This window comes from Erithacus rubecula (assembly GCF_903797595.1).
Source record: "Erithacus rubecula genome assembly, chromosome: 27".
Taxonomy (NCBI): domain Eukaryota; kingdom Metazoa; phylum Chordata; class Aves; order Passeriformes; family Muscicapidae; genus Erithacus; species Erithacus rubecula.
In genome coordinates, this window is record NC_136679.1 from 854,041 (window position 1) to 877,250 (window position 23,210).

At 49.6% G+C, this 23,210-nt stretch overlaps 1 protein-coding gene across 1 annotated transcript; it reads left to right on the forward strand.

The window, feature by feature from the left end:
- The first annotated feature begins 2,635 nt into the window (after positions 1–2,635).
- ZNF652 (zinc finger protein 652) lies at positions 2,636–21,278 on the forward strand. The gene is made up of 6 exons (XM_079327624.1): positions 2,636–2,958; positions 11,993–13,029; positions 17,649–17,796; positions 18,697–18,812; positions 19,470–19,614; positions 20,749–21,278. Exons 2-6 carry the CDS (start codon positions 12,202–12,204, stop codon positions 21,261–21,263), a joined length of 1,752 nt encoding a protein of 583 aa, XP_079183750.1. The 5' UTR covers positions 2,636–2,958; positions 11,993–12,201; the 3' UTR covers positions 21,264–21,278.
- The last annotated feature ends 1,932 nt before the right edge of the window (positions 21,279–23,210 follow it).

Sequence of the window (23,210 nt, forward strand, 5' to 3'; positions counted from 1 at the left end):
TGGGGGGCTTCTCCCAGTGCCCTTCCAGAGCTCCTTTCCAGCCCCAGCTGTTCTGTGATCCCCCAACAAATGGTCCAAAATCTCCAAAACCATCTCAGAGCTGGGGGTGTGCTGCAGCTTGGCTGCTCTCTGGGACAGCCAGGGTGCGAGGAGGTGTCTTGTTTCAGGGACCCCCTTTTCTAGGGGTTTCATTTTTCCCCTTTTCCAGGGATTTCCTTTCTCCCCTTTTCCAGGGATTTCATTTTGCCCCTATTCCAGGGATCCCCTTTTCCAGGAGTTCCCTTTTCCCCCTTTTCCAGGAATGCCTTTTCTTCCTTTTTCCAGGGATCTCCTTTTCCGTGGGTTTCAATTCCCCCCTTCTCCAGAGTGTCCTCTTCCCCCCCCTTTTTTGGTGTTTTTTGTGCAGAGGTTCCTGGCTCTGACACTGCAGTTAGAACCCTCCAAAAAACCCTGAACAATCCCACACAGAACTGCCAGCACTCCCCAACCCCAGGCACTGTGAGATGCTGGTGGGTGTGAACTCTGCTCTGCTATTTTGGGGCTAATTAATATTTAATTGTGCCTTTACACCCAACTGGGAAAGGAGGAGAATGGGCACAGCAATTTCCTCTGTTTGAACTTCTCCTCTGCAGTGCCACGACCTCAAAGCCTCTGAGCTGGGGCAGCCAGGGCTTCCTGAGGCACAATCCAGCAGGAAAATCCCTTTGTTGCCCTTCTGCTTCCCCTCCCGTGGCTCCAGGGCATCCTGAGCAGATGTGGGAGATAAACCTGGGAGCCTGGCTGGGCTGCAGAGCTGGAGGTGCCAGCATTGTCTGTGCCTCAGCAAAAAACGTTTCCATCAGCTGTGCCTCAGTTTCTCTGCCCAGGATCCTTGAGCAGCTCCAAGAAATTGTGTCAAGGGGGCCAAGCCCTGGTTTAGGCTGTGCCTAAGGCAGAACTGCAGGATTTGGAGGTCTCACAAACTACAGGGTGAAGGGCCAGGGCTGCTCCAGGAGTTACCCTGGAAATCCTCCTGTCAGGAATGGGGATGAGGCACTTCCCTCTCCAAGGCAGGAAATTCCAGCACATCCTCACCCACAGAGTTCTCCAGCAGCAGCAGCACCTGCCCCAACATCCCCTCCCTGCTTTTCCTCCAGGAGCTGCACTGCACGGGCTGCTGGACTGGGATGAGCAGTGTCCAAGGTTTTTCCAGCTCCGGGCTGGGACAGGCAGCAGCAGCTCCTCAGGGCTGGGTCAGCGTGTCCCGTTCTGCTCCAGGAACGGCTGGGGCGAGGAGGAGGAAAATCGGGAGCATTGTTCTGATCCTGCCCTTTTAACTCCATCCTGAACTTTGCCTCTGCGAGCCCCAAGCCCTGCTGGGCACGGGCAGCTCTGGGGGTTGTGCTCAGGAATCCAGAGCAAGCCAAACCCTCTGGAATTCGGGATTTGGAACTCCAGGGTACCGAGATTTTTTTGGGTTTTTTTTTTTTTTTTTGGCAGAATCTCAACTCCGCTGTTGGGGGGAATTTGCAGGTGAGGAAACAAACCGCAGGTAGAGATTGTGGACTGAAGGATTTAGGACAGGAACACAAAGCTGAGAAGGGTTGGTGCCCTTCCCCCTCCGAGTTCCTGCTACTCTCACTAATTCCTCCAGGGCTGCCAAACCCAAACCGCAGCAGCGCTGTCCCCTCCTACACAGCCCCAGCAGCGGTTTTGGGGCTGCGGCCGAGGCTCTGCAGCTCTCGGGGGCAGGTGGCACCTGGGGAAGGCGATGCCAGCCTGCCACAGGTGTCGCTTCTTGTCGCACCGCTCTCCTCCATCAGGCTGTAATCACCAACCCGCAGGCCGGCGTTAAGCAGCAATTAGCGTGTGAGGGAGAGAGGGAGGTTCGGGCAAGCGGGAGCTGGGGTTTGGCACAGGCTCTGCGGCCTCACCTGTGCTGAGGGGCAGCGCCGTCCTCCGTGAGGGCAGGAGCCACCCCGGCACCCTGAGGGCTCAGCCGCGCGGAGTAACGGGCGGGCAGGCTGAGGGGGCGCCGGGGCCCGAGCCCTCACACAACCCGCCTCACCCGCCGCGCTAATTACGGCACGGGCGCTAATTACCGGAGAAGGTAATGAGCCCCCCGACCCTCCCCCCGCGCATGCGCAGCCCCCCTTACCTGCGGCCCGCGCGCCGCCGCCTCAGGTGGAGCAGCGGCGGGAAAGGGGCGGGCGCGCGGGAACGGCGCCCCCGGCGGCGCATGTGCACTGCGCCAACTCCCCCCGCTCCGCGGCCTGTGCGCGCTCCCGTTCGGACCGTGCGCGCTCCCGCAACGCGCGCTTCCCCCTCCTTCTGATTGCGGGTCACCCACACCGCCCCCCTCACAATCTGTGCGCGCTCCCGCAGGCGCGTACTCGCCCCCCCCCCCGGCCTAGGAGGTGTTTCCCCCCTCACAAAACGGCCCGTTCCCTCCCCGCCTCCGCGCGCGCTCCCGCACACGCGCACTCACCCCCTCCCCTTTTCCCGGCCCTTCAACCGCGTCCCGCGCGCGCTCCCGCCTGCTCCACCCCCTCAATCCTACCCCCGCTCCGCGCGCGCGCTCCCGCCGCGCACCGGTCCGGGCACGGGGGCGCGCCCCCGCCCCTCACACACACACACACACACACAGCACCGAGCCCCGCGCGCGCGCGCCCCCGCGAGGACCGGCGGCGGCTGCGGCGGCGGCCACGTAGCGCTGCGGCGGCGGCGGCCGAGGGGCAGCGGGAGCCGCGTCCGCCCGCCCGCCCGAGGCGGCGGCAGCGCCTGGGCCTGAGCGCCGGGCCGAGGCGGCGGCGGTCGCTGGAGCGCGGGGCCGAGCGGAGGGGCCGGAGCGCAGGCACAGGGAGGGAGGGCCCCGGCCGCCCTGCCCTCCGCCCTCCGCCGCCGCGCCCGCCCGCGCCCCCCTCCCCGCGCCGCCCGGCATGGACGGCGGCGGGGGCGGCCCCGAGGGCACCGGCCTGGGTGAGTGCGGGGCGGCCGCCGAGCCCTTTCCTCCCCCACCTTTCCTCCCTTCTTCCCTTCCTTCCTTCCTTCCTCCCCCCCCGGGCCTGGCGGCGCAGCCGAGCGGCGCTAGGCCCGGCCCGGCGGTGGGCGGCGGGGGGAGCGGGGTGCGGGCCCCGCACGGCCCGGAGGGGAGCGGCTGGGCAGGGATGGGGCTGGGGGGCTCTGCCCGACATCGGGGGCTCCCTTGGGGTTGGAGGCTCTCTCCGGGATTGGAGGTTGTGCCCGGGGCTCTGCCCCAGCTCGGGGGGCTCTACCGGGGGCTCTGTGCGGGGTTGCGGGCTGTGCCGGGCATCGGGGGCATCCCCCAGCATTGGAGGTTCTGCTCTGGATCGGGGGGCTCTGTCTGGGGGCTCTGCCCGGGACTGAAGGCTCTGCCTGGGGCTGGAGTCTCTGCCCGGGTTTGGATTCTCCCTCCGGCTTCGGGGGGCTCTCCCCGGGTTGGATTCTCTCCCCGGTTTTGGATTCCCTCCCCGGGGTCCGGGGGTTTTCCTTGGGTTTGGATTCTCTGTCCTGGGCTGGGGGCTCTCCCCAGGTTTGGATTCTCTCCCGGAATCCAAACCAGGATTTTCTCCCGGGGGTCCCGGGGGCTCCGTCCGGGGTCGGATTCTCTCCCCGGTTTGGATTCTCTCCCGGGGTCCCGGCGCTCACTGTCCCCTCCCCGCGGTCCCAGGGCTGTGTCACCTGCCTGGGGGAGGGGAGAGCAGGATTCTCCTTCTCGGTGAATTCCCGGAGCAAACCCAACATTCCTGCGGGGCTGGCCTTGGTGTCGGGGTTCGCCGCCTGTCCCCCGGCCCGTCCCGCTCGGTGTCACCGCGGTTGTCACCGAGAGGTGAGGACAGGCTGTAAAACCGGGGGGTTTTCTCTTCTTTCAGCTGTTTCCCCTTTCCCTGCGTGCGCCCCGGGGTTGGGATTTTTGGGAGTGATTTTTGAATTGCGGGTGTCGCGCTGCAGGGACAGCGACGGTGACAGTGGCGTCCCCGCGGGTTTGGCAGAATTACACAAAAATCTTGAATTGCGGGAGGGTTTGGAGGGAAAGGAGGGATGTGAGGAATGAGAGATTTTTATCCTCGGCTTGGCACCGCTCTTGTGGATAGAAGAGATGAAGTTTGGGAAGCACCTGGGTTGTTCCCAGCTGGAAGTTTTGTTCTGTTTCTCTCACTACCTGTGCTTTTAAAAAACTGGATTTTTTTTAGATGTTTTTGGAAGGGTTTGGCGTTACCCAAGTGTGATTTTAAAAAGGCTTTGTGTCTCTGATATTATCAGATCTGATAATTCACCTCTGGCTCTCAGCCTGCTTTTACCCCTTCCACCTCCTCACCTGTGCACCAGGTGCTGCTCCTGTGGATCCTCCTGCACTCCTGGAGGGAGGCAGAGCCCGCTGGAATTCCAGATGTGACCACAAATTGTGGATCCCAAACCCCCAGCGAGAGCAGGCTCAGAAATTGGGAGAGCTTTTCCAGAGGCTGTGTGAAAGAAAAGTGCAAATTCATGAAGGCTTTTTGATTTTTCCAGCTAAGCAGTTGTGTTTCCTGGGCTGCCAGGGGGTTAAGGGCTGGTTTATAATTTTTATTTTCTACAGGGATGGGGATTTGGGGCCATTCCCTGGGGGTTTTGTGGCTCAGGATTATTTGGGATATTGATCTGATTTGGGATATTGATCTGATTTGGAATGTTGATCAGAAGAGGCTTTGGTTTTGCAGATTATTGTGAATTTTTAATTGATTTTATTATCATTAATAATGATATAGGGAGTATTTAATTGATGTTTTCAGAGGAAATCTTGCTGTAGGAAGGGTGGAAATTTAGGTTAAATCATCTAAAACCAGAAGATTTTTGGAGTGCTGTGCTTTCCTCCTCTCTGCCACAATCACAGAACGTGAGGATTTTACCCCAAGAGCTGCAATTCCACCCAAAAATGGAATTTTTTTATCTATGCAAAGAGGTTTTTTTGGGATCAGAGCAGGAGGTTCCACGTGGGAAGGATTTTTGCAGTAAACAGGAGGAGCAGGGACGTGCCCAGAGCACACCTGAGATGGCACAGCTGGATTTCAGCTGCTTACAAAACTCCTCACTGACCTATTTCTCTCTGCCTCTCTCAGGGGCCTGGCCAAAAAAAAAAAATTAAATTAAATTAAATTAAATTTATTCCTGGTTGCATAGAAAAATAAAGAGGCAGAACTGAAAGGCAGCTGGTATTCTGTGAATAATTATTATTTTAAAGTATTTTATAATATGTAATATATATAGTATTATTCATGATATTATATGTTATATATAATATGTTAACATATAATTAGAAACATACATTATATATTATATAGTATATATTATGTATTTTATAATATATTATGTGCTATGTAACATATAAAACATATTTTATTTTTATTGCTACAATTCCTCCAGCACAAACTCTCATCTCTGCAAGGTCCAGGCTTCTAAAAGGGAGATGAAGTCAATTTTTAAACATAATTTTACTTTTCAAAACCAGCATTAATTTACATTTTGCTCAATCTGTGCTGTTTGCTCTTTAAGATTTTTATTATGTGAATCTTTGGAGGTTTCCCCCCCAGAAAAATTAGGAAAAAAAGTGAATTTTTCTGTTAGTTTTATTCTCATGAAGTTTCAGACTTGAAATATTAAAGCAGATCCAGGTGAGATCCACCTGCTCTGTCCTGAGCTCTCAGGGGAATGTGGTGGAATTTTTCCAAAATTGGGATTTTTTTAAAATCTGTTTTTCCATTAATCCCATTTTCCAGCATTTTCTACCAAAAATTGGGATTTTTTTAACCCATTCTTCCCAACTGTTCCCTCTGTAAAAACAAGGCCTTAAAAACCTTCCCAGCAGCTCCTGGACTGGAGCAAAATTTTGGGAATTTTTTAACCCCAAATTTGTTTTGGTTGGAATCTGTCACAGCCTTGTTGCCTCAAAGAGAATTTTAATCAAAACCTAATTTTTAAAAAACAGAAATTATACAAATCCCATCCAGATTTGTGCTTTTTCCTGTCGTTCACAACTTCCCAAAAAAACCAGAAAAAAACCAACCAATCTCCCAATGCCCAAAATTTTAAATCCCATTTCTTTTCCAGGTGATTTTTTGGAATTTGGGAGTTTTTGGCTCCTCCCTGCTGGAGTGAAACCCTGGCAGCTCCAGGAGCTGCTGAGATTCCTGCCCTTCCCTCAGGAGGTTTCAAGCTGCTGCTTTTCCCAGCAGCTTTTCCAGCACCTTCTGCTGGGCCTGCTCCCTTTGCAAATCAAAATTTTTTCCCCCTGGAAATGGGATTTTTCCTCCTGGAAATGAGATTTTTTTTTTTTTCCCCTGAATTTTTTTTTTTTCCTATTTAAATGGGATTTTTCCCCCTCTGGAAATAGGATTTTTTCCCCTGGAAATGGGATTTTTCCTCCTGGAAATGACATTTTTTTTTCCCTGGAAATGGGATTTTTTTCCTATTTAAAAGGGATTTTTTTCTTATTTAAATGGGTTTTTTCCCCCCTTTGGAAATGGGATTTTCCCCTCCTGGAAATGGCATTTATTTCCTTAGAAATGGGATATTTTTTTTTCCCCCTCTTGAAATGTTTTGGTTTTGTCCTCTATGGAAATGAAACTTTTTTCCCCTTGGCAATGGGATTTTTAGTCCTGGAAATGGGATTTCTCCTCCTGGAAAAAGCACTTTTTCCCCTTGGAAATGGAATTTATTTTTCCCTTTGGCAATGGGATTTTTCCCTCCTGGAAATGGGATTTTTATTCCTGAAAATGGGATTGATTTCCCCCCTGGAAATGAGATTTTTTTCCCCCTTGGCAGTGGGATTTTTCCCCCTGGAAATGGGATTTTTTTCTCCCCTGGAAATGGGATTTTTACTCCTGGAAATGTTTTTTTTTCCCCTGGAAATGGGATTTTAGGGAGGCTTTGGGACAGGATATTCACACTTGGTTTACACCTCTGCATATCCAAGGACACACAGACACCTCCAGGGCCTCTTTGGGGAGAAAAATGTTAATTTTGGGCAAGAGATCTTGATGGCAAATTTCCTTTCTGGGGTTTCCTCCATTCCTGGACCTTGGGGTCAGTGATACTTAATGGGAAGTGCCATAATTGAAATAAAATCTGAATAAAATCTTAGCTTAGCTCTGATTTTCTTCAAGATACATCAGCAGAAAGGGGTGAAGATAAGAGGTTTTAAAGGATAAAAAGGAATTTTGGCACCTGTTTGGATTATTTTACAAATTTAAAGGTCAAAAGACCTTTTAATGTGGTCATAAAAAGCTTTTTTCTAATCTAAATTTGATCAAATAATGATAAAAAAGTGGTAAATGGGAAATGTGAACCAGGGAACCACCTGGGGGTGTTGTAATCTTATTTTCAGTGGGTTTTTGGTTTGGTTTGGGTTTTTTTTGCATTAAAGGATGCAGGAATAGATTGGAATACCTGGAATTTCCTATTTCAGCCACAGCTTTTTAATTTTTAGATATTTCAGGTAGTGGGAACAGCCTGGAATAAAGAGCTAAAAGTTATTTTAAGTTTTTTTTTTCCTACTTCAAATAAAGCATTGAGTTTGTGGCTGTTAAATCTCAAACTATTTTAGATTCAGTTAAAAAAACCTCCTCATTTATTGCAAAATCCGAGGGATTTTAATGCTGAATTCCCAAGTGGAAACTTCTGGAATGGATTTTTAGTGGAGATAATGCTTGAAAAAAATCCAGGAATCTCTGGTTGGAAAGGCTTTGTGTCTCCCAAAAATCTGGATGCAACCAGATCGTTCCTCTTGAAAAAAAATGGGAAAAAGCCTGAGAGTTCTTATTCATGTTTTTTTCTGTTCCAGTGGCAGAATTTTACAGATATTTTCTTGGGATTTTCTGGGATTTTTAATAGATATTTTTCTGGAATCTTTTTAAACAGACATTTTTCTGGGAATCTGATTTTCTGGGAGCCTGTGGAACATTTGGAGAGAAGTTCCCAGACAGGGGGATGAAAAATAAAATAAAATAAAAGTGCTACCTGCTGAGTCAGCAAAATACTCACCCCAAGTTATTTTGGGAATGGTCAAAAAAACAATTAAAAAAAAAAACCAAAACAAACAAACAAAAAAAAAACCTGGAAAAGCAATGGGATGAGGTGGGAACTTCATCCTGGGCTGGAATTCCAGAATTTCCAGGATTTATCCCCTCTCCAGGTTCTTCTGTCTCTGCCAAGGCTCTCCTGATTATTTTTAATCATTTTAGAAATACTCAAAGAAAATCTGGAAAAAAACAAAACAAAAAAGGAGATTCAGATGAGGTGGGAACACTGGAATTCCAGAATAGACAGGATTTATTTATCCCCTTTTCTCCAGGGTTTTATGTCCAAAATGTCTGGAAAAGCTGAAGGAATTCTGAATTCCCTCTTTTCCACAGGAATTGGGAATGCTGAATATTCCCAAAAACCCTCCATTCCCAAATTGCAATTCCCTATTTCCCTTTCAGGATTATTTTCCTGATTTGAGCTTTGGGAATGGGAATGGGAATAGGGTCGTTAGCAGCACTCAGGGCTTTATTTTGCATTTATTTTGCATTTGTTTTGCATTTATTTTGCATTTCCATGGGTTCTGGCAGCACCAACACTTCCCATGGAAATGCAAAATCACCAGGATGTGGCAAAGTGAAGCTTGGGAGATAAAACTTCCCCACTTAAAAACAGATTTTCAGGGTTGTTCACACCTAAAGCAGCCAGGACTAGAAAGAAATAATGGAAATAAATTTCCTTCAGATGTGAAGGGAATGGCTGGGCCTGTTCCAGGCACCTGTGCTTCCAGCTGGGATAATTTATTGAGATTTTTTTATTGCAATATTGCAGATTTACTGAGCTGTTTGTGGAATATCCTGCTCAAGGGATCGAGTCCAATTCCTGCACAGGACACCCCAAAAATGTCATTTTATCCCTCACTTTGTGTGTTTTTTCACTGTTTAATCTGTGGTTGTTTCCTGCTGCTTCTTTCTCCATAATTCTCATGACCTGGGGATTTCACAGAGTTTTAAATGGAAAACATCCCAAAATCCTCAGTTTTTCCTGAAATCCTCAGTTTTTCCTGAAACACTCACCTTTTCCTCAAATACTCGATTTTCCTCACATCCTCAGTAAATTTTCCCTCAATTTTTCCCTCACACCTTCAGTTTTTCCTCAATTTTTTTCCTCGTACCCTCAGCTTTTCCTGAAATCCTGTTTCCCCCTCAAATTCTCAATTTTTTCCTCACACCCTCAGCTTTTCTTAAAATCCTTGATTTTTCTCACATCCTCAGTAAATTTTCCCTTAATTTTTCCCTCACACCCTCACATTTTCCTCAATTTTTTCCTCAGTTTTTCCCTCCCACCCTCATTTTCCCTCAATCCTCTTCCCCTCACATCCTCACCTTTTCCTGAAATCCTCATTTTCCTCACTTTTCTCACATTTTCTCCTCAGTTTTTTTGTTTTTCCTTCGGGCCTGCCCCGCTCCCCTCAGGCCGGGTCCAGCCAAATCTCTCTATTTTTAGCGCCGATAACACCAAAAAATGCGGTTTTTTCTTCAGAAGCTCGGTGTGAAGTTGCTCCCACACGTTCACCAGTTTCCTCCACCCACTCTTTTGTCTGCAAAATTGTGTTTTTTTCTTTTTTTTTTTTTTCTTCAGAGTTATTGCTCAGGTTCTTTCTACAGATATTTCCCAGGTTTGGGGCTTGATAAGCATCAAAAATCTCTTTAAAACTCTCCTTTTTACATCTCGTGGCTGGAATTTGTTCTGAGGAAAAATCAACCTTGATAAAATTAAATTCACCTTTAAAATCAGCAAAAAACCTTTGGATGTTTTGGGATTAAAAACCCCCAAACGCAGCTTTGGGATTAGAAATTTAAAAGGGAGGGAAAAAGGGGGTTTTAAGAGCATTTTTAGGGCAGTAATTCAGAGCTGCTGTTTGTATTAAATGGCCAAGGAGGGCTTTGATTTTTATTTAAAAAACAAATAATTCAGAATAAACCCCACTGTGGGCTTGATTTGAGGTGCTACCTGTTGATAAAAAATATTTTTACGCATAATCCCTTCCCTGAACAGAGGTGAAAATATTGGCAGGAATTTTTTTCCCAAAAAAAAAAAATAGGAGGGATGGAGAAGTGAAATTTCCTTTTCCTGGCAAATTTTGTGCTTTCCCAGCTCAGTAAAATTCCTGATTTCCTCCTGCAGATGTTTAATATGATGAGGAAATAATCAGAAAATAAAATATTTTCTGCATGGAACAGGGAATTTTCTGAACTCCTGAATAATTCATCCCCACTAAGGAAAAGCTAAACTGGGATCCATCCTTCCCACGGCTTTCCTGGGTGTAGGATTGGGAATTCCAGCTGGCCCAAATCGGTTTATTTTATATTTTTATTTTATATTTGAGTTGTGACCATAAGCCAGCCTTATCTCCTGGGATTTCCTGCCTTGAATGTGGAATTTGAAGCTGGAGCAGTGGGAATGAGCCCTGCAGTCACTGCCAGGCACCCTCAGGATGCTCTGGAATAATTTGAAAACCCTCAAAAAATTATTCAAAATAAAATAATAAAAAATAATAATAAAAAAAAATTGGAGAAGTGCTCAAGAAGCTGTTTAAATGAAGTTCATAATCAGACTGGTTATTTTCCCTTTCTTTCCCCAGCATGTCACTTCACAAAGACTCTCTTTATTTTTATTAATAATTGATATTAACTATTCATCTCCTGTCCAGTTAAAATTTACTCAGAAGAGAGGAAAATTCTGGTGGAACAGAAATGATAGTGCAAGAATCTCTGGAAAAGAGAGAATTGTGTGGGATATCAGGAAGGAATTCCTGGCTAGGATGGGATTCCCAGGGAAGCTGTGGCTGCTCCATCCCTGGAAATATCCCAGGCCAGGCTGGAGATCATGGGAGAAATCCCTGGAATGGATTTTTTATCCTTTTCATCCCTTTTTGGGGTGTCCTTATCCTTAATTCTCCTTCTCTTCACCCTCTAATCCCAGGTTTAACTCCAGGTTTAACTCAGGAATTCCTGATGAGATCAGCCCAACCCAAAACCTTGAGCTTGCTGCTGCCATCCCCAGCTCCCAAACTGGATTTTTTTTTTTTTCCGGTGTTAAAAAAAAAAAAAGAATTAAAAAAAAAAAGAGAAATGTGAGGGATTGATTGCTTTATGTCCATGAGGGACCACGTGGCGCTTCCTGCAGGAGGAAGTGGCAGCGTCCCGGGCAAATTCCAGCCTGGAAAACAGCAGGGGAAATGTGGATGGGCAAAGATGTGGGGATTCAGGGAGACAAAGGGAGAATTGCTCAAATCCCGGGAAATCCAGGATCTCTGGGGTGCTGCCAGGTGAGAAGGGCTGGAATTCCACAGCTTGTTGGAATGTGGCTCTGGAATATGTGAGGATGGGCTGGGGGAGGTTTGGGGCCAGCAGTGCTCCCAGAAACCCAGGAGGAACTGCTGGTGTGGTGTGTGCTGGGTGGAGAGGATTCCTTGATGGGAACCTTGGGAATCTGCTGCTGGGAATTCTGGTATTTGTGAGGCTGTCAGTGCTCCCAAAAAATCCAGGAGAAATGTGGTTTTTGTGGTGATCTGTTGTGGATGGAGGGTATCCCTTGCCTGGATTTCCATTAGCTGGGAATTCTGATATTTGTGAGGCTGTCAGTGCTCCCAAAAAAATCTGGGAGAAATATGGTGGTGGTGGTGGTGATCTGTTGTGGATGGAGAGTATCCCTTGCCTGGATTTCCATTCCCTGGGAATCTGCTGCTGGCAATTCTGATATTTGTGGGACCATAAGTTCTCCCAAAAATCCAGGAGAAATGGTTATGGCCCAGCAGTGATGCTGTGGTGGATGGAGAATACTCCTTACCTGGATTTCCATTCTCTAGGAATTCTCCTGACCCCTGATACTTGTCCCTCCCTTTCCCCACCCAGCTCCTCCTGAAACACCCCCCCAAACCCCCCAGGCATTTCCCACTGACCCCTCTCCATCTCCCCATTGTCTCTTGCAGATAAAATGCTCGAGGGCTGCGCTTCCTGCCGAGGATCCCTCCCCGCCCTGCCCCTGCCGTGATCCCGAGCCTCCGCCCAGCCCAGCCCCCCAGGACCCTCCCATGGAAGAGGCTGCGGGCCGGAGCAGCCCCCCCGAGACGGAGGGCGCCCCATGAGCCCCCCCAGATGAGCCAGGCAGCCAAGGGCGAGCCCCCCCCCCGGGGCCGGCATGGCGCAGGAGGGGCCGCCCGCCTCCTTCTACCCCGGCCAGGAGCTGGACCTGTCCACCAAGGTGTACAAGAGGGAGTCAGGGAGCCCCTTCTCCGTGCTGGTGGACAGCAAAGGGAGCAAAGGCCACCTCCACGAGAGGGAGGAGCAGCCGTTTTTCAGGGAGAGCAGAGCGGTAGGAGAGGTCCGGGCTGTGAAAGAAGACAGGGAAAACTCTGACGACTCTGAGGAGGAGGAGGAAGAGGAGGAAGATGAAGTGACTTACAAAAGGGAGCAGATTATAGTGGAGGTAAACCTTAACAACCAAACCTTAAATGTGTCCAAAGGGGAGAAGGGTGTCCCCTCCCAGTCCAAAGAGACTGCTGTCCTTAAGAGCAGCAGTGAGGAAGAGGAGGGTGACAGTGGGGAAGAGGCCACGGAAGACAGTAATGATTATGAGGAGAATGAGAGGCAGAAGAAAAAGGAGAAAAGAGTGGAGAAGGTTAGTGTTGGCCAGAGGAGAAGCAGGAGAGCCGCCTGTGCCGCGGCCGCCGCCGCCTCGCCGGCGCCCCGAGCCACGCGGGGGCGCAGGAAGAGCGCCGAGCCCCCCAAGCGCAAGAAGAAAACTGCAAAGGAGCCCAAGGCACCTGTGCAGAAAGCAAAGTGTGAAGAGAAGGAGACTCTGACCTGTGAGAAGTGCCCCAGGGTGTTTAACACACGCTGGTACCTGGAGAAGCACATGAACGTCACCCACAGGCGGATGCAGATCTGCGACAAATGTGGGAAGAAATTTGTGCTAGAGAGTGAGCTGTCCCTCCACCAGCAAACTGACTGTGAAAAAAACATCCAGGTAGGTTCTGCTCGACTGCTTGCCAGGTCCCCACACCTCCTGGCCTGCCCTGGATCCGCCTGGTGGAAGCTTCACAGGGGGAAAAAATATTTAAAAAAAAAAAAATCTCTTTTTATACAGCTCCACGTGCCTTATCCCGCATTTTGGGGTCTCCCAAAAGGAGGGGATGGCAGGGAAAAGAGTGCTCAGCTGCTCTGAGCAGTTACTCCAGGAGTAAACTGTGAGTTGGGAGCACAGAGCTCCTTTAGCAGGGTCAGAGTCTGGAGTAACTGGTCCCAAAAATCTGAGTTTCTGTGGTAAATCCTCCTCTTCCTGCTGAGCACCCGCAGCTCTCACTGAGTCGAGACTTCAGGGGTTTCTGTCTTTTTGAAATGCACAATAAAACCTCACAGCCTGGCCAGGGAGGTGTCCAGGAATTCCCTGGAATGGGAAATCTCAGATCCCAGAGGCAGCAGTGGAGTCAGGACCTGAGCTGGGCTTAAAATGGGATTTAAACCCCACTGAGAGCACGAGACAAAGGGAGTTCCCAGAGTGTTTCTGTAGGGTTGGAACCCTGCACCTGCACCCCTTCCCCAGCAGGAAACCCAACAAACCTCCCTGAAGACACAAAAATCTCTTTTTTTTTTTTCTCTGATTTCCCCCAGCCATGGCAGGAGCAGCTCAGCTCAGCTGGGGAATTTTGGGAGCTGTGGGAAGAGCTCCAGAATTTCTACTCCCTTTTGGGTTGGTTTTTTTTTGTTTTTTTTTTTTTTTTTTCTTGTCCTGTAGAAATTGGGGCACTGCTCTTTTCTCTGCCACCCCAAAATCTGCTTTTCTTGGCCTTATTTTCACCCATCTCCTGAAATCCTCCCAGCAGCAGCAGCCCCAGTTGCATTTTTGGGCAGCTGGAATTTGGATTTTTTTTTTGTGTGAGAGTTTGAGCACAATAATTGCACATTTTTCATTGTTTGTTTGCTTTCAGTGCTGGGCTGGGTTGATCCTCAGCTCCTGCTGTGGGGGAGATGTGGAATATTTATTGCAATTTCTCTTTTCCAAACTCTTTGCCCAGCTCTGTATAACTCCAGGCTGATTTTTTTTTCCTTGTTTCAGCTTAAGGAAGGATTTATTAATATAAATTTAATTCTTGCAGCTTTTGAAAGAAATATTTTCAAAGTTCAGTGCAGCAGGGAATGTTTAAATGAGAATTTAAGAGATGCCTCAGCATGCAGGGGGTTCATTCACAGCATAAAAATTGAAGCAGGAATTAAAAAAAATAAAGGAATTAAAGCAGGAATTAAAATTACAGTGGGAATTCCTGAATATTTTGAACACATAAAATGGAGAAATTTCCTGTATCCATCCACAAACATGTACAAAAGTGATAGGAAAAGGAGAAATTACAGAAATTATGGTTTAAATCCAGAGGAAAGTGATCCAGTCACCTCCAAATCCTCAATATCCAAGAATAAATCCAGCAATTTTTGTTCTGTCCTGACCTTTGGGATGTGTTTTTATTCCAATTGCCAACAAGATTGAGTGAAAATTAAAATCTTCCTTAATTCAGGGTTAAATGTGTCAAGGGGGAGCTTTGTCCTGGAATAAAAATGGTTTAATATTGAAATGAAATGCAAACCAAGGCTGGTTCCTCCCAGTTTTTCATCCCAGGGGTGGAATAAATCTGTTTTTTCCAGGGAATTTCTGCTTTTTCATCCGTCACAATCAGCACCTTCACCTAATTTCTGTCGTCTCTGTGTGGTTCCTCTCAGTGTCAGTGTTTTAATTTTTAATTTTATTGTAGATTTGTCCCCTCAAGGGGCTCTTTTCACTGTAAATCCAAGGATTTGGGATTTCTTTGCTCTCTAGGAATTTTTTTCCCATCTCAGCTGTGGGGTCAGAGCCTCCCCTCAGTGCCTACACCAGAATTTCCTGCAGAGAGAAGATGCAGAATCCCAAATGAGCAGGATTGATTAATTCATTAATTAATCAGCACCCAACCCTTCTGACTGATGGGGAAAGGGTGGGAATTGTGTTGGGAAGTGGAGATATCCCAAAAAAAAACCCAAAACAAGGCACAGCTCCTGCCTGTGCCCTGCAAGGTGAAGATGATTCAGTTCCCTCACGCTCCAGGATTTCCAGCTGGAATTCCCACCATGGAAAATGAAGTTTTTTTAGGAAGAGCTGCCTGAAATCCTCAATGGGGCTGAATTCTTGAACATTCCACGGGAGTTTTGGGAAAGAATTGTCACATTTTGGACCTTCAGTGGTGCCTTTAATGAGTGAGGAGAACACAGCAGGAGGAGCTGGGGACTGGATTTGCTCCAGGAGCTGATCCTGGAATGTCCAGAGGGATCAGAGCTGATTTCCATGGAGATCCAGAGGGATGGAGCTGATTTCCATGGAGATCCAGAGGGATGGAGCTGATTTCCATGGAGATCCAGAGGGATGGAGCTGATTTCCATGGGGATCCAGAGGATCAGAGCTGATTTCCATGGAGATCCAGAGGATCAGAGCTGATTTCCATGGGGATCCAGAGGATCAGAGCTGATTTCCATGGAGATCCAGAGGGATGGAGCTGATTTCCATGGAGATCCAGAGGGATGGAGCTGATTTCCATGGGGATCCAGAGGATCAGAGCTGATTTCCATGGAGATCCAGAGGATCAGAGCTGATTTCCATGGGGATCCAGAGGATCAGAGCTGATTTCCATGGAGATCCAGAGGGATGGAGCTGATTTCCATGGGGATCCAGAGGGATGGAGCTGATTTCCATGGAGATCCAGAGGATCAGAACTGATTTCCATGGGGATCCAGAGGGATGGAGCTGATTTCCATGAGGATCCAGAGGATCAGAGCTGATTTCCATGGGGATCCAGAGGATCAGAGCTGATTTCCATGGGGATCCAGAGGATCAGAGCTGATTTCCATGGAGATCCAGAGGGATGGAGCTGATTTCCATGAAGATCCAGAGGGAACAGAGCTGATTTCCATGGGGATCCAGAGGGATGGAGCTGATTTCCATGGAGATCCAGAAGGATGGAGCTGATTTCCATGGAGATCCAGAAGGATGGAGCTGATTTCCATGAGGATCCAGAGGATCAGAGCTGATTTCCATGGAGATCCAGAGGATCAGAGCTGATTTCCATGGGGATCCAGAGGGATGGAGCTGATTTCCATGGAGATCCAGAGGATCAGAACTGATTTCCATGGAGATCCAGAGGGATGGAGCTGATTTCCATGGGGATCCAGAGGATCAGAACTGATTTCCATGGAGATCCAGAGGGATGGAGCTGATTTCCATGGGGATCCAGAGGATCAGAGCTGATTTCCATGGAGATCCAGAGGGATGGAGCTGATTTCCATGAGGATCCAGAGGATCAGAGCTGATTTCCATGGAGATCCAGAGGGATGGAGCTGATTTCCATGAGGATCCAGAGGGATGGAGCTGATTTCCATGGAGATCCAGAGGGATGGAGCTGATTTCCATGGGGATCCAGAGGGATGGAGCTGATTTCCATGGAGATCCAGAAGGATGGAGCTGATTTCCATGGAGATCCAGAGGGATGGAGCTGATTTCCATGAGGATCCAGAGGATCAGAGCTGATTTCCATGGAGATCCAGAGGATCAGAGCTGATTTCCATGGAGATCCAGAGGATCAGAGCTGGTTTCCATGGAGATGGAGCCTGGACTGGCCACACCTGGATTTGGGGGGGCAGGAAGGGCTGGATGGGGCTTTGGGAATTTATTGGTGTTGGCCTCCTCCAGCTCTGTTGGGTTCTTCCCACTCCAGGAGTTTGGATTTTCCCAATCCAGGAGTTTGGATTCGTGTCTCACCAAGGGTTTGGATCCTTCTCACTGAAAATGTTTGGATTCTTTCTCTAGGGTTTGGATTCTTCCCTCTCCAGATTTTGGATTATTCTACTCCAAGGGTTTAGACCACAGGTTTGGATTCTTCCCTCTCCAAGGGTGTGGATCCTTCTCACTGGAAATGTTTGGATTTTCCCTCTCCAAGATTTTGGATCCTTCACTCTCCAAGGGTTTGGATTTTCCTTATCCAGGGGTTTGGATCCTTCTCACTGAAAATGTTTGGATTTTCACACTCCAAGGGTTTGGATTCTTTGTTCTCCAAGAGTTTGTATTTTCTCTCTCCAAGGTTTAGGATTTTCCCTCTCCAAGAGTTTGGATCCTTCCCCCTCCAAGGGTTTGGATACTCTGAGGGTTTGGATCCTTCCTTCTCCAAGAGTTTGGATCTTCCCTCTCCAGGAGTTTGATCCTTCCCACTCTGAGGGTTTGGATTTTCCCTCTCCAAGGATTTGGATCCGTCCCTCTTCAGTGGTTTGGATTCTTTGCTCTCCATGGGTTTGGATCTCCTCTCCAGGAGTTTTGATCCTTCCCTCTCCAGTGGTTTGGATTTTCCCTCTCCAGTGGTTTGGATTTTCCCTCTGCAATGACCTGTTTGTGGAGCTCTCCCTCTGTGGCTCCTGCTGTTGGATTTTGGGGGACCAGGAGGCACCAGAACCTCCCCTCTTCTCCCCTCAGCTGTAACCCCCAAAATTCTCCGGCTCCTCTTTCACCCTTTGGCACTTTTTTAAACCAAACCTCAGCTTAACCCCCACCCCTTGTCTGTTCTCTGCCCATCCCAGTGCGTGTCCTGCAACAAATCCTTCAAGAAGCTCTGGTCCCTCCACGAGCACATCAAGATCGTGCACGGCTACGCCGAGAAGAAATTCTCCTGCGAGATCTGCGAGAAGAAGTTCTACACCATGGCCCACGTGCGCAAACACATGGTTGGTGAGTCCTGAGGGGCCCACCCGGGCTGGGAGGGGGAGAGGGGCAGGGGGGGAGGAAATGGGCAGGGGGAGTTGGAATGAAATGAGCAGGGGGGGTTAGAATGAAATGGGCAGGGGAGTTGGAATGAAATGAGCAGGGGGGGGTTAGAATGAAATGGGCAGAGGGGGTTAGAATGGTCAGGGGGAATTGGAATGGTCAGGGGGAGTTAAAATAGTCAGGGGGTCTTAGAATGAAATGGGCAGGGGGGGAATGAAATGGGCAGGGGGGGTTAAGATGGGCAGGGGGAGTTGAAATGAAATGGTGAGGGGGTATTAAAATGGCCAGGGGGGTTAGAATGGTCTGGAGGGGTTGAAATAGGGGAAAATGAAATGGGCAGGGGGAGTTGGAATGAAATGGGCAGGGGGAATTAGAATGGTCAGGGGCAATTAGAATGGTCAGGGGGAATTGGAATGAAATGGTCAGGGGGAGTTGGAATGAAATGGGCAGGAGGGTTAGAAGGGTCAGAGGGAGTTGAAATGGTCAGGGGAAATTGAAATGGTCAGGGGGAATTAGAATGGTCAGGGGGAGTTGGAATGAAATGGTCAGGGGGGCTTAGAATGAAATGGGCAGGGGGGCTTAGAATGAAATGGGCAGGGGGGGTTAGAATGAAATGGGCAGGGGGGGTTAGAATGAAATGGGCAGGGGGGCTTAGAATGAAATGGGCAGGGGGAGTTGGAATGAAATGGGCAGGGGGGGTTAGGATGGTCAGAGGGAGTTGAAATGGTCAGGGGGGGTTGGAATGAAATTATTAGGGGGGTTAAAATGAAATGGTCAGGGGGGTTAGAATGGTCAGGAGGAATTAAAATAATCAGGGGGAGTTGAAATAATTTGGGGAAATTAAAACATTTTTCTGTGTTCCAGCCCACACCAAGGACATGCCCTTCACCTGTGAGACCTGTGGCAAGTCCTTCAAGCGCAGCATGTCCCTCAAGGTGCACTCCCTGCAGCACTCAGGGGAAAAACCCTTCAGGTGTGAGGTGAGGCAGCTGCTGGGGGCTGGATCCAGGGGGAAAAATCCATGGGAGTGATCCTGGGAGGTGGGAATGGGAGTGGGTGGGCTGGGAATTCAGGGTAATTTTATCAAAATTTGGGAAATTCAAATAACTGAGTGCTGATCCCAGCATAGATCCATCCTCAGGGATCTCTGGAGGGATTGAGGGGTTAAATCCATGGGGTAAATCCATGGGATAAATCCACAGAAATACTCCCAGGAAATGGGAATGGGAGTGGATGGGCTGGGAATTCAGGGTAATTTTATAAAATTTTGGGAAAGGAGCTGGGAAGGGCCGTGAGGAGCTGGTTTGAAGGGAGGCAGAGTCCTCTAGTGGAGAGAGAGCAGCCTGAGCTCCACCCCACAGAAACCCTTTTTTCCTGGATTGTCCTTTTGCCCTGCCAGGCTTTTCCCACCCAATTCCAGCTTTTCCCACCCAATTCCATCTTTTCCCCTCCAATTCCAGCCATTCCACCCTCCTGATCCAGACCCTTTATCCCAGCCCTCAATAAACACACTTTTTAAAGCATTTAAACAAAATCCGTTTATGAGCTCTCCCTGCCTCACCCTCCCCTCCTTCCCAGCCCCTCCAGGGCTCACTCCCAACCTCCCAAACACCCAAAATTCCCATTTTTTCCCCCAGAACTGTGATGAAAGGTTCCAGTACAAGTACCAGCTGCGTTCCCACATGAGCATCCACATTGGGCACAAGCAGTTCATGTGCCAGTGGTGTGGCAAGGACTTCAACATGAAGCAGTATTTTGATGAGCACATGAAAACCCACACTGGTAAGGGCTGGGAAAAAAACCCTGCAGAGGAGATTCCCATAAAATTCCCTTGGGATTTTGGGGTTTTCCAGCTGGGAAAGGTTCATTTGTTGCCATTGGTGTAAAAATCTTCACTGGGATTCCCTGTAGGGGAAATGGGAGGTGGGAATTATTTCCTGGGTGTTTTCAGCAGCTCCTGGATGGAGGATTTGGGGATTTTTTTGGTCCCAAATCCTGAGGGGAGTCAGGATTTCCTAAACCACCATTGATCCCCAAAGGCAGTGGTGTTTCCTTGAGATGCAGGGATTTTTCCAGAGTTCCTCCATGAATCAGGGACTTTCCCAGGGATCCTTCATGGACCAGGGATTTTTCCAGGGGCTCCCCATGGATCAAGGACTTTTCCAGAGTTTCTCCATGGATCTGGGATTTTTTTCAGGGGTTCTCAGAGATGCAGGGATCTTTCCAGAGTTTCTCCATGGATCAGGGACTCTCCCAGGGTCTCCCCATGGATCAGGGACTTTTCCAGAATTCCTCCATGGATCAGGGCCTTTCCCAGGGTCTCCCCATGGATCAGGGAATTGCCCAGAGTTTCTCCCACAGAAGCAGGGATTTTCCCAGCGATTCCCTCCCAGATCAGAGAGTTTCCCAGCGATTCCCCAGGGATCAGAGAGTTTCCCAGCGATTCCCCAGGGATCAGAGAGTTTCCCCAGGGATCAGAGAGTTTCCCAGCGATTCCCCAGGGATCAGAGAGTTTCCCAGTGATTCCCCAGGGATCAGAGAGTTTCCCAGTGATTCCCCAGGGATCAGAGAGTTCCCCAGCGATTCCCCAGGGATCAGAGAGTTTCCCAGTGATTCTCTCCCAGATCAGAGAGTTTCCCAGTGATTCCCCAGGGATCAGAGAGTTTCCCAGTGATTCCCCAGGGATCAGAGAGTTTCCCAGTGATTCCCCAGGGATCAGAGAGTTCCCCAGCGATTCCCCAGGGATCAGAGAGTTTCCCAGTGATTCCCTCCCAGATCAGAGAGTTTCCCAGCGATTCCCCAGGGATCAGAGAGTTTCCCAATGATTCCCCAGGGATCAGAGAGTTCCCCAGCGATTCCCCAGGGATCAGGGCATTTCCCAGCCTCTCTCACACCCTTTCCCCGTGTGCTGCCCAGGAGAGAAGCCCTTCATCTGCGAGATCTGCGGCAAGAGCTTCACCAGCCGGCCCAACATGAAGCGTCACCGGCGCACGCACACGGGGGAGAAGCCGTACCCGTGCGACGTCTGCGGCCAGCGCTTCCGCTTCTCCAACATGCTCAAGGCCCACAAGGAGAAATGTTTCCGCGTCACCAGCCCCGGCACCAGCCCCGGCACCAGCCCCGCGCTGCTGCCCGGCCCCTGCCCGGCCCCCGTGGCCGCCGGCGCCGCGCTGGGGCTGGGCCCTGCCGCGCCCCCCCGGCCCGCCCCGCACCCCTACGGCCCCCTGGCGCTGCAGCCCCCTCCCCACCCTCCCCACGGGCAGCACCATCACCATCACCCCCCCCAGCACCTGCCCGTGCCCCCCGTGCCGCACCTGCCCCCGCCGCCCGCCCTGTTCAAGAGCGAGCCGCTGAACCACCGCGGGCACGGCCACGGCGGCGACGGCTTCCTGCGGCACCTGGAGAAGGGCAGCGCTGCTCAGCCCCACTGACACGGGCTGGAATCTGATCCAGGTTTGGGGGCTGGGGTGGGATCTGGGATGGCATCGACACCCTGACCCAGCAAGGGCTTCCTGCAGCACCTGGAGAAGGGCAGCGCTGCTCAGCCCCACTGACACGGGCTGGAATCTGATCCAGGTTGGGGGCTGGGATCCAGGTTTGGGATCTGGCATCCAGAATGGGGCATCTGGGGTGGGGTTGAGCTGCTGAGATGCCACAGTCATGGTGGCAATGATGGCTTCCTGTGGCACCTGGACATGGCCAGCCTGGCACAGCCACACTGACATGGAATGGGATCTGGGATCCAGCTTTGGGGTCTGGGATCCAGCTTTGGGGCTGGGGTGGGATCTGGGATGGCATCGAGACCCTGACCCAGCAAGGGCTTCCTGCAGCACCTGGAGAAGGGCAGCACTTCACAGCCTCACTGACACAGGCTGGGATCTGATCCATTTGGGATCTGGGATCCAGGTTTGGGATCCTGGATCTGGGATAGGATCTGGGGTGGGGTTGAGCTGCTGAGACACCGTGGGCACGGGCACAGCCATGGGCATGGCAGCATTGGCTTCCTGTGGCACCTGGACATGGCCAGCCTGGCACAGCCACACTGACATGGGATGGGATCTGATCCAGGTTTGGGATTCTGGATCTTAATCTGGGTCTGGGGTCCAGGATCCAGGTTTGGGATCTGCCCTCCTGCCATCCCACATTACACTTGGGATCTGGGATCCAGGATCTGAGTTTGGGATCCAGGATCCATCTTTGGAATCTGGGGTTGGGATCCAGAATCCAGCGTGGGGATCTGGATTTGGATTCCAGGATCCAGGTTTGGGGTCCAGGATCCAGGTTTGGGATCTGCCCTCCTGCCATCCCACATTACACTTGGGATCTGGGATCCAGGATCCAGATTTGGGATCCAGAATCTGGGTTTGGGATCTAGATTTGGATTCCAGGATGCAGGTCTGGAATCCAGAATCTGGGTTTGGGATCTGTGATCCATCTCTGGGATCTGGGTTTAGGATCCAGAATCTGGGTTTGAGATCCAGGATTCACCTTTGGGATCCAGGATCTGGGTTTGGGATTTGGGATCCCACCTGTGTCTGCCCCTCTCCCCACCCCTTTGGGCTGAGCCCCCAACCCCCCCCCATGCCCTGCCCATCCCCCCCAGGACTGAACTCCCCCAAATTTGTGTTTCCTGGTGACTTTTCTAAGCCCCAGCTGCCGAGCCTGGTGGGATTTTCTAATTTCATATCAGCTGACGAGGTTTGCTTGGCTTTTATATCCCGACCCCTCCTCAAAGAGGAGCGGGCCAGGGGCTCTTTGTACTAATGGGAAAGGCTGTGAGTTAATTAATACAGAGCATTAATGATCACTGTGTATGTAATGATTCCTTTCAGCACCCCGAGCTCGGAGCGTTCATCCAGAAAAGCAAAAAAAAAAAACCACAAAAAAAAGATAAAAAAAATTCCCCCCTCCCCTTCCCGTTGTTTTTGTGTAGCTCTCCTAACACACTTCTTTATTTTACTACAGAAATTATTTTAGAGGTTTTTTGTATAGATCCTATTTAGTAGAGTCTGTTTCTAAAACAAAACAAAACAAAAACACCCAAAAAAAAAATGGATGATGATGATGATGATAATAATAATAATTGTATTTCCATAAACGGTGTAATTTTTTCAGTGTAGCTGCACCTCTGTTGTACAATAGAGAAATTTTTATAATCAGCCCAAATGTGATTCCTCAAAGATGCTTTTCCCAAATTCCCCAACCCCACAACTCCAAGGTGCTTCGGAGAAGAGAGGAAAAAAAAAAAAAAAACAAACCCCCAGAGTCTGGAAAAACCAGTGGCAATTTCTGGATTTAATTTATTTTTAGGGCTTTTTTTTTTTGTTATTTTGGGGGTTTTTTTATCTTTATTTTCTCAGTTTCTCTTGAGCTGTTGA

What these genes read in the sequence shown, in the direction of transcription:
- ZNF652 (XM_079327624.1), top strand. Translation starts at nt 12,202, where the DNA reads ATGGCGCAGGAGGGGCCGCCCGCCTCCTTCTACCCCGGCCAGGAGCTG. An exon ending in AAAAACCCTTCAGGTGTGAG is followed by an intron (nt 18,813 to 19,469) that starts GTGAGGCAGCTG and finishes TTTTTCCCCCAG; the next exon opens with AACTGTGATGAAAGGTTCCA. An exon ending in GCACATGAAAACCCACACTG is followed by an intron (nt 19,615 to 20,748) that starts GTAAGGGCTGGG and finishes TGTGCTGCCCAG; the next exon opens with GAGAGAAGCCCTTCATCTGC.